General features: G+C 46.3%; 1 protein-coding gene and 1 long non-coding RNA gene across 4 annotated transcripts in view; one reads left to right on the top strand and one right to left on the bottom strand.

Moving 5' to 3' along the window:
* Nucleotides 1-480: 480 nt before the first annotated feature.
* On the bottom strand, nucleotides 481-9,287 carry LOC142403087 (uncharacterized). Its single transcript, XR_012773603.1, has 2 exons — nucleotides 8,955-9,287; nucleotides 481-1,102 (listed from the first exon to the last, which is right to left on the bottom strand). It is a non-coding gene; the product is annotated as an uncharacterized LOC142403087 (long non-coding RNA).
* A 214-nt stretch (nucleotides 9,288-9,501) lies between these two features.
* Nucleotides 9,502-10,588, top strand: part of LOC142403082 (E3 ubiquitin-protein ligase KCMF1-like) — an 81,576-nt gene continuing 80,489 nt past the window's right edge. Inside the window, exon 1 of one of the 3 annotated variants that reach the window (XM_075489241.1) lies at nucleotides 9,502-9,569. In XM_075489241.1, coding sequence (XP_075345356.1) covers nucleotides 9,527-9,569 — 43 coding nt within the window. In that variant the 5' untranslated portion in view covers nucleotides 9,502-9,526. Of the gene's footprint in view, nucleotides 9,570-9,717; nucleotides 10,006-10,588 lie in introns of those variants that run through there. The other 2 variants (XM_075489240.1, XM_075489243.1) reach the window with 2 other exon arrangements.

Below are 10,588 nucleotides of genomic sequence, written 5' to 3'. Positions count from 1 at the left end.
GAATCATTTACACCTAAATAAAGTATATTAAACACAAAAAGGAAAACTTTAAAGAAAGGTGAACAAAATTTGGGTTTAGGGCACACAGAAGCCCTTTGTGGTAGATGCCAGTAGTGGCCCTTGTTTTTTGTCTCCTACAGATGAATACAAAGTTCAATTCCACATGGATATGATGTCTAACAGGGCAACGTAGTGGTCACGATATAGCAAAATGTCACACTCTGGAAGCAAAAATATAGCCCGCTGCAGAGTTTGCATTAATACGCAGGGAGAGCACATAAAAAGGTCATTGGTCATGTGTTACTCAAAGGCTACTTCACGGCCACAAGCTGCTAGTGAGCATTAATCTTTTTTTTGTCACGTTACCTTTGAATAATGGGAAAGCTTTGGGGTTTTATAGTTTTACTCCTTGTACTTACATTCTTTAAATGACAAGGTCACTAAAACTCATGCACGCTGCAAAAAAAATCATGCAGTAGCTAAGGTAAACCATCCAAGCAATTTTTATTCATTAATATTCATAAATACACACAGCAGCTTCATTAGAGATTTTTCATTTTTTCCTCTTCAGTTTGAATGTGGAGTATTAGGAGAGCTTTTTGCACGTCAAGCTACAGGATGCAGAGCTTTTTTCTCCACACTGCAACCTATATTTACCTGCTAAAAGTAAAAACTGGTTAAGTGGAAATGATTATCGTATAAATCTTTTCTCTCTTCCTTTGAATGTACACAATGTAACAAGAGTGACAGACCTGAAATTACAATCACCAAAACAAACCCAAGATAGTTGTTGTCCACTTTCATTGGCAAATACAGCACAGAGGACATTGTCTGCAAAGTGGGATGCCATCAAAGAGGAGGCTCATTTCCTTTATTCTTCTCTTTTAAATTTAGGTTTTCTAAAGCAACATCTAGAGGCATAATATCTACACAGCCCATAGCACCAAAATCAGCAATCTCCCCCCGTTCATCCTCATCTGAGGAGGAACTTTCTTCCTGCATCAAAGTGGACAGTAGAAGCTCTTGAACAAACAAGCTGCGGTCTGCCCGTTCGCTTTCCTTTGACTGACGCTCTGCTTCTGACATCTTAGGATCATTCAACCTGCATAGCGTCACAGAAAGAGAGAAGACAGGCTTAGCAGTATCATCAACAAAATGGGCTTTCACTAATTGCCTAAACAGCTGGACTGACGCATGCTGAATAACATCTGAAAGCCATTCCTTTGAGAAACAACCTAGGTACTGCTGCACTTCTTTTGACATGTACAGATCTGACAACGCCTGGCACTCCTGATGCAAGAATACAGACATTTAACAAACTTGTTCCTAGATGCCTTAAGAAACTTCATAGAAGTGGATTCTAAGGCTGAAGGAAAAAAATAGCTATTTCTGAAGTTTCTTTCCCTTCAGAGGGGTTTTGTTTTAAGGGGTGTTAAAATTCTCTAGTCATCCCTTAAGTGCTCATTTTGTCCCCAGGACAAATTCTAAATGCGAGCATGACACAAAATACATTACTACACACATAATGCCCAGAGATTCCCAAAGCACAGTACATCATTCACTTCACTTATCAGTGCATGCACCATCACCTAATAGAAGCAAGGAAATTGCTTGCTCCAGTTCTATCCTAGCTCACAAGGATCAGTGACTGACATTTGCAGATACTTTAATGAAAGTTATTATTTTCAAAAAGTTTTGGATTGAGATATTATCACAAGTTTTGATAAAAATCAGCATGACAGCAATAACTTGTCCCAACCCAGGTTTCTAGACACAGAAACTGTTTAAATGCCTGTGCTCTTTCTCAACATCTAATTGAAAAACACCCCCCCCCCCCCTCCTTGAATCCAGAAAATCAATATTCTAAACCTCCTAAAAGAGCTGGAATGAGAGCGGGCAACTCTTCTATAGCAGAATGGACTAGACAATCATTGTAGCTCCCTTCCAACTGAACTATTCTATTCTATAGAACTCTAGGATCTAACTATACTTTCTGAAACAGATATGTATTCTGCTTATTAATAGCACATTCCTTATTTGCTTTTTTCATCCAAAATACTTTATATAAAAACCTCTATTCAACCTTTAGCCTTCATTAAAGATTCATTTCCTATTAAATAAAACTACCTTTTAAGTTCTCTCCCCTCACATTATCAGCATAAAAGTTTGAAACATATTATTGTAAAGGCTCTTGTTTTATCAGAAGTAGTAGGGTAAACAAGCACAGTTTACCAAAGTAATATCCCTTATGTTTCTCTTCAAATTGAGAAACAGCAAGTAATATTTATTCATTGCCTAGGACCAAACACACAGCAGGGTTGAAAAGGAGATGTTACGAATGCAAACAAAAGCATAGTATCTCAACTGCAAACTTCACCTGGCAGAAGAAATTCCATGGCTAGAACTGTAAGCAGCTCATGGAGCCATAGCTCAAATTATAAGACTAACCTCCTTTCCAAGGTCTGCAGAAAACAACTAATCCATATTCCAGTCTAAAGCTTTAAATACATTCCTAGGCACATAGAAGAAATGCATCACACCTGTGAGACTGCCTCTCACTTTTACCAACACTGAGACTCCATGGGCTATTTCTGCAGCCAACTCTTTGAGTTGGTTTTCTGAAAACAGAAGAATCCCCTTCAGGCCAGCTGAAACACAGAAGGTTCTGTCTGAACATCCGGAAACACTGTTGCCGTGAAAAGCCAAAATCAGAACTCAATAGTCGGGATGACTATTAAGCAGGTATTCTTTATTGCAGCGCTGGGCAGCACTGGGGATCGCTCCGCCACAAGTGCTCCGACAAACAAGCAAGATCACAGAGGTTATATGTTGCAAAATATACATAAACATGAGATTTCTTGGAACTCATTAATATATGTAAATGTCCCTGACGCATGCGTACTTAAGTCCTTAGGTGGTCGTTAGGGATCCTCTGGTGGTCGTTGGAGGAAGTCAGTAGTCTTCATCACTCTGACCGCTGACTGAACTTTGTCTTTACGCATGCTCAGTCCATCTTTGTCTTGCTCATACCTTCCTTGCATATCCAAAATCAGGTGGTTCTTGTGTAGTTTCTCCTTATCAGCCCTTTCCAGGGACACAGGGCCTGAAGAATTCCTTTTTATCTATCTACATTGCAACTATCTCAGCTAACCAAGGATTTAACACAGGCAAAGCATTCTTACTCTAATGATTAGGTCAAATAAAGAAAGCTCGTTAGCAATTCTACTATCTAAGCTTCCTTACTTAAGGCCAACAATACTGGCAAGCTAGGCCAAATTATCTGCGAAAGGGAGACTAAAAGGAAACATTGAGCAACCAAGATATTTACAGCATTTCTTTTTTGTCTTTGGGGATTTTAGCTCTTTTCAACACTTTTTCACTGTGAGGATGACTGAGCACTGGGGTTGCCCAGAGGAGCTGTGGAGTCTCCCTCCTTGGAGATATTCAAAAGCTGTCTGGAGATGGTCCTGGGCAACTGGCCCTAGGTGGCCCTGCTTGAGCAGGGGGGTTGGACTAGATGACCTTCAGAGGTCCCTTCCAACTTCAACCATTCTGTGATTCTGTGATTCTGTGATATTTGAGCACTTCCTGGTCCAAAGGATGCAGGCAGCCTATCAGAGGGAGATCTGAGAACACATAGGTATGACATTGTCAAAAATGGCAACTCTCTGCCATAAAATGGCATCTTAAAGAAAATGGCAGCCCCTTTTGTGTGTAGGGGAAGGCACTTTCTAGTCTGATGTACTTCTGGGTAAACTGGAAGGGATGGCTGGTCCTGTCAGCCAATCACAACAGAGCATATGACCAGAAGAGGGGATTGCCTTCTGGGGCAAATGGTACACGTGGATGCCTGCAGGGAGGCAGGGCACCTGTCACTTCTTATCTTGGATAAAAGTTGTCCCTATATTACTGCCTTATATGGTAATTCTCCACATTATGACCCTGCACCTTATATGGCTATAGCTCCATATGGTGATTGCACAACTTTTAAGGTAGCATCTGAGCATCATGCACACAATGGAAAGAACCAGCACAGAGGGGGAGCAGAGCTGGAATGCGATGATTGGTTATCAAGCCCAAATAGTGCTTCCGTGACTCCATAATAAAAAAGGACAGTCTGATCAGGGAATTTGGAATTCCCAAGCCTGTCAGCTGGTCCAAGTCACTCGTAACAGAAACTATACCCTGCTTCCTGCCAGCCTGCCTGATAACTTTGGTTATATAAGTCTTTGCATGCCTGGATATTAAGTTTAGCCCAGTGAATTACTGGATTTACTGTTGTTTCAACCTCATTAATTGTACTACTGATTTGTATTTGCTACTGTACTGTTATTTTGAGATAAATTGTTTAGCCCTAAAGCTGCTGGTCTGGTGTCTTGTTACTGTATTGGGTGTACATGTGTGAGAGTCAAATACTCTCTGACCAGGTTCTTTTAGATACTCCATACAAGAAGGCTTTAATGTTTTAATACCAAATTTACTTAGTTGAAGATATTTGATGATACATGGGATTTTGATTTAGAAGAGTGATACAGCAATATACTGAAATCACAACACAAGCATAATATAGCAATTGCAATATACAATTGAATCACAAAACAAACATGATTCCCATTACCAGTCTCTTTATGCTCATCGTCACAATGCTGGGCGTCCCCAATTGCTGGGAAGGAATACATGGGTTGAAGCCAGCTCAAGCCAGTTGCTCTCTTCAAAGTTCATTTTGCTGGTTGTTCAATTTTTATACTCTGTGTTGGGCTGAGACACATATACCCTTCCCCCATGTTGGCCTGGCTGGCTCAGGAAGATAATACTTTCTATTGATTATTTTAGGGAAGGCCATTTACATAACCAGTTGACCCACTCAACTGATACAGCCATTTATCTAGAGCAAAGGTGACCCTCTGGTCCCCTTGGTCTTGAGATAAGTTCAGATAAGTTCAGCTTCCTTTACGATAGCTGTGGTTATTTCCTGCATTCTTTTCTGAGCTTTATGAGCGCATCATCCTTGCCTATCTTCTCTCAGTCTTCTTCTTTTGTAGGGGTTCCTTGATTGGTCACAACATGGCAATGTTTTGGTAGTGGGGGGTCTGCAGGGGTGGCCTCTGTGGGAAGAGGTCAGGGGCTGCCCTGTGCCAGGCACAGCCAGTTCCAGCTGAGGGGAGAAAAAAAATAAAACAAAAAGAGAAACGGCAGGGGGAACACCAAGGTCAGAAAAAGAGGAGAAGGAAGTGCTCCACGGTGCTGAAGCAGATATTCCCTGCAGCCCATAGAGGACCAATACCTGAGAAGATGGATATTTCCTGAAGGAACTGCAGCCCAAGGAGAACCCACATTGGAGCAGATTTTTTTCCTGAAGGACTGCACCCTATGGGAGAGCCCATGCCAGAGCAGGGGAAAAGTGTGAGAGGGAAGGAGCAGCAGAGAGAAACTGCTATGTACTGACTGTAACCCCCCAATATCCCCCTGCACCACTCAGCAGGGTGGGGCAGGGTAGAGGATATCAGAGTGAAGGAGTAGAGTCTAGGAGAGGGAGGAGAGGAAAGGTGGTGTTTTAATGTTTGTCTTTGTTTATCACTACCCAAATCTATTTTAATTGGCAATAAATTTTTTTTTCTCCCAAGTCAAGTCTGTTTTGCCCATGACAGTAACTGGTAAACAATCTCCCTGTCTTTATCTCAACCTACAAACTTTCTCATCCTATTTTCTCCCCCGTCCTGCTGAGGAGGGGGAATGAATGTGCAGCTGGGTGGACATTTGGCTGTTAGCCAAGGCTAACCCACCACATTAACCATATCCCAAACCTATAACTCGGCAGGACTGCCTTAAGCCCCTTACACAGGCAAAGTATGAAAGCCTCCCCTGTCATGCTGTCCCCTAGACACATCTGCTCTGCCTCTTGCATCTTCATTTCTCTTCAGGTTGTAGTAACCCTCCAGCAACATACCTAGCTTACAGTACTCCTCAGTATGTTAGCAAGCCTTTTTGCAAAGACACTCTTGCCCCACTTTGTCAAATGTATCCCATCCCTGCTCAGCAGTCTTCACTCCTCAAATAGGGTCCCATAGTTATAGAAGCCAAAGCCCTATCTGTGTGACACCAGCCCCACAGCCAGGTGTTGATCTTCTGAATGAGTCCAGTTCTACATGAGCCTTTCCCCTTCACTGACAGGTCTGAGGAGACACCATCTGAGCCCCCATGCCCTTTACCCTCATCCCCAGAGCTCTGTAGTCACTCTTGATACACTTTGGGATACCCTTGACAGTACTGTTCCTGCCTACATGGAAGAACAGGAAAGGGGTAATAGTCAGAGGGCCGGACAAGCCCTGGCAGTCCCTCTGCAACATCCTGGATCCTAGCTCCTGGCAAGCAACAAACCTCCTGAGACATCAGGTCAGGTTGGCAGACTGATGCCTCCATCCCCTGCAGGAAGGAGTCTCCAGTAACTATCATATGCCTTTTCTCCTTCGTGCAGACACAAGGCTTTGCCTCACCTAGCTCTGATGAATCCCCTGAAGGATCTTGTTTGTCCTCACCAGTGCCCAGAGCGTTATTCCTATTCTGAAGTGCTTGGTTCCTCTGTGCCCCTGCTCTGTTATTCTCTGTGTTCTCTGTGAGGAGGACTTTAAGAGAATGGGGTGTGCCAAAAGGATCAGAGAGACACAAAGAAGTTTGAACATGCACAAGGGCTATGGACCCCTCCTAGGAGGCTACTCAAGGGGCATCCATGTAACCCCTGCCCCAGGGCAAAGAAGAGACCAATCTTGTGAGCTGAAACAAGAGGCTCTCACAGCCAGACCCAAACCACCAGGATGGCCCCTTGTGGTGGTTTTGGCTGGGATAGAGTTAATTTTCTTCACAGTAGCTGGTAAGGGGCTATGTTTTGTATTTGTGCTGAAAACAGTGTTGATAATACAGGGATGTTTTCGTTATTGCTGAGCAGTGCTTCCACAGCATCAAGGCCTTTTCTGCTTCTCACACTGCCCAGCCAGTGAGTAGGCTGGGGGTGCACAAGAAGTTGGGAGGGGACACAGCCGGGACAGCTGACCCCAACTGACCAAAGGGATATTCCATACCATATGACATCAGGCTCAGCAATAAAACTAGGGGGGAGGTTGGTGGGGGGGCCGCTGCTCGGGGACTGGCTGGGCATCAGTCAGTTGGTGGTGAGCAATTGTTTTCATTTGCATCACTTGTCTTTCTTAGGTTTTATTTCTCTCTCTTTGTTATTTTCCTTTTCATTACAATTTATTATTATTATTTTATTTCAATTATTAAACTGTCTTTATCTCAACCCATGAGTTTTCTCACTTTTACCCTTCCAATTCTCTTCCCCCATCCTGCCGGTGGGGGGAGTGAGCGAGCGGCTGTGTGGTGCTTAGTTGCCGGCTGGGGTTACACCACGACAGCCACACAGTATTACTGGGGCAGCCTTTGGGCTTTGTGCTGTGCTGCAAGACACAGGCAACACTGTCCACTAAAATGGAAATCTAGAACAAAATGCCAACTTCAAAAGAACGTGTGCATGGTGATGTAGTGATCCTAACTAGAAGACAATTGTACATCGAAGAGTTAGTGATTCACACAACAATTAACCTAAGTAAGCCCAGGCCTGCATTGTGCTGCACATATCCGTTAGCCACAGGATAAACTTAGCCAGCTCATTGTAACAGAGGAGCCTGCAGGAAGCTCCCACCTGGTATCGGTGATTACACCCCCTGCATTTCCTTGCCTTGATCTAAAAGTAAAGCAGTGAGTTCTCATGTAAACATCCTTTCTGTTTAACAGTAGAAATGAACAGAGTTGTTTTCTTGTAAGAAAACCCTATAAGAGCTCAAATGACCAAAATGGGGTAACCCTTTCTACAGACAGGGTTTGCATGGTGTGCTGCACCCTCATCAGAGGCCCATTCAACGCTGCACAACTCGGGGTTCCCAGCGTCTGAAGGGACGTAACATTATCTATACTATCCTCTCCTTCTTTATAGTGTTAGCTCTAATAAATAGCATTTTAAATGATACGTTACAGAGTCTAAGCGCCTTTCTTACCGTGATCATCATGAACCAGCACCTCCGGGTGCAAATCACCCTCCTCCCTCTCTACTCCCGAATCCCCCCCCCCCCTTCCACCTCCCCACACTCCCTCCCCCTTACCCCCAACCCTCTTCTCCTTTTCCCCTTCCTACTTTCCCCTCTTCCCCTTCCCTTCAACCCCACGCCCCTGTACCTCCTCCCCTCTCCCTCCCCTCCTCTCCCTTCTTCCCCCCTCCCCATACCTCCCTCTCACTTCCTGTCCCCCTCCCCCCTCCCCCTTCTCTCCCTACCCCCTCCTTCCTTCCCCCTACCACCCCTCCCTCATCCGATCCATTCTTCCCCCCTCCCCCCACCTCCCTCTCCCCTCCATGATAGGTGTTTTACCTTTACAATTTCTTCTCCAGACTAATGTCTTTTCGCAAAAGACAAAAAGTTGCAGGGAAAGCAAATAAAATTCTGCAAGTCACAAACTTTTTGCTTTTTCATCATTCTTTATGAGGTTCTGCCGCCTCCCTTCCCAACTATGTGGCTCCCACTTCTCGGGACACGTCTGTCACAGTAATCAGGCATGCTGCTGTTATCTTAAACCTCCCATGGGAAAGCTCCTGCAGCAGTCAGGAGCTGTACAAGGTTTGGAGCTCCCCCTCCCCATTCTGAAACACACATCCCTATCCTTTGGAGCCTAACACTAGTAAGAGGCAGAATGAAAAAAAAAAAACCGCACAGAAAAGTATGGGAACATCCCACTAAAATGGCTTAGTTCACCTATGACAAATCAGTATGTTACTGTGGCCACAAGGTCACCCTCTCTTCACCTCTCAGCACTTCACAGCCTAAGCAGAAACACTGAGAATTATCAAGACTAGGTAAAAACCCACGCATGTGCAATATGGCACCTGTTGCAGGCAGGCTGGCATTTACCTTTCTCGGCTGATTAAGTTACCCGAGTACCCTCAGCATTGCAGGAGTCAGGCAGCCAGGACGGGGCAGGAAGCATCAGGGCATGTGTCAGATTCATCACTGCTCGCTACACCTCCCCGAATTACAGAGAGGGTTTTGCAAGCCACAGTGGAAAGGAGAGGGAATGGGAAGTACCATGAACCACCTCGCTGAATTTGTCCCCCTCCTCAAGGCTGCTGTCATTCCTCGCTCTCTGGCGTCCTTACTAGGGGATGAGGTGAGAGATCTCCGTGTACCCGCAAAGTCGCAGCCCCACCGCTACAGCAGTGTGTTCTACAACAGGGGCGAGCGGGGGGACTCCGCAGTTGTCAGGGGCCGAAATAGTGGAGGAGGCTGTGTCTCTGATGAATGCCTGGAGACGGCAGTCTTTCCTAGTTTGGAGGAAGAAGGGGAGAGCCCTATCCAGTACATGTAAACTACGCTCAATCCCGCGGCTTTTCCTGCGTTGGGTGGTGCCGATCCTCCTTTCCATTGGCTGTGTATTTCCTCTTCCTTCCTGTGTGTAGTAGCAGCGGCTATTGGACAGAGAAGGAATGAAGAAAAAAAGAGAGAAAAAATTAAAAAAAACCAAAACAGGTGGAGAAGGAAAGAAACTGGGAGACCTTGAGCCTAAGATGGGAAAGAGCTGAGGGGTGCAAGGAGTCAGTGTTCTTACAGTAACAATAGAAGAGGGAACAGAGGTGGGGACTCAGGAAGAGGGGTGTAGATTAAAGCGGCGGAAGAGGAAGAGGGGCCTAAGATTCACTGTATCGCGGCGCTTGGGAAGTCACTGCTGGTGGATCCGCCCCCCTGAGGGAGGCAGGCCGGCTGGCCGGCCGGGGCTGTTGGAACAGATACCTCTTTGCTTCACCCTCCCATTTCTTTCCCCTTTTTGTTGCTTGTTCGCTTCGCGCTTGGGGGTCAGTGCGTAAGGTGGGAGGGACCTAGGCTAAAGCGACGCCCGAGCAGCCCAGCGGGAGCCTAGGGACAGGCCTGGGCTACAGCCTCAAAATTAGGATGTCCCGACATGAAGGTGAGAGACCCAAGGCCGCGGGGGGGGGGGGGGGGGGGGCGGCGGGCGGCGGGATGTCCTTGAGCCCTGTACGGCGTTAGGGCCTCGCATGCTGCCGTGTGAGGTGGGTCAACATGGCGGCGCTGCCGTCGCTGAGAGCGGGGCCTGTGGAGTCGGTCGCGGAAAGTGGCCATGGTGGGAGGAGGAAGGCGGCGGCCAGGCCTCGCTTTGCAGTGTCGCGGGAAGGGAGGTGGCGGCCGTGTCCGTTACGGGTAGGCCCCAAGTCCCTTTTCTGTCGCCAGTAAGCACGTAAGCCAGGCCCGTGCTCGCTGAGTTTGAAGGGCCTGCTACAGCTTGAAGTAGGTCTGGTCTCTGCCACCTCTCACTAGCCTGCGACTCGGGCCTTGCCTCGCCCCGGACAAGGAGCGTGTCCGAGGCAGATAATAGAGGGGAGGAGACAGGAGAGCTGTTTATTTTCACTCCTCTTCACTGTTTGAAGGATGGGCCTGAGAGGTGGGCCTGGAGGAATCTGTTTTGCGGGAAAGGAGGAAGGTGTGAGAGGTGTGCGTCAGGGTGGCTTGCTGATGTGTCCTGGGAGTTGTGA

This window comes from Mycteria americana (genome assembly GCF_035582795.1).
Source record: "Mycteria americana isolate JAX WOST 10 ecotype Jacksonville Zoo and Gardens chromosome W unlocalized genomic scaffold, USCA_MyAme_1.0 Scaffold_33, whole genome shotgun sequence".
NCBI classification, from domain to species: Eukaryota; Metazoa; Chordata; class Aves; order Ciconiiformes; family Ciconiidae; genus Mycteria; species Mycteria americana.
Note: the sequence above shows the minus strand (reverse complement) of the source record. Positions and strands in the feature narration are given on the sequence as shown.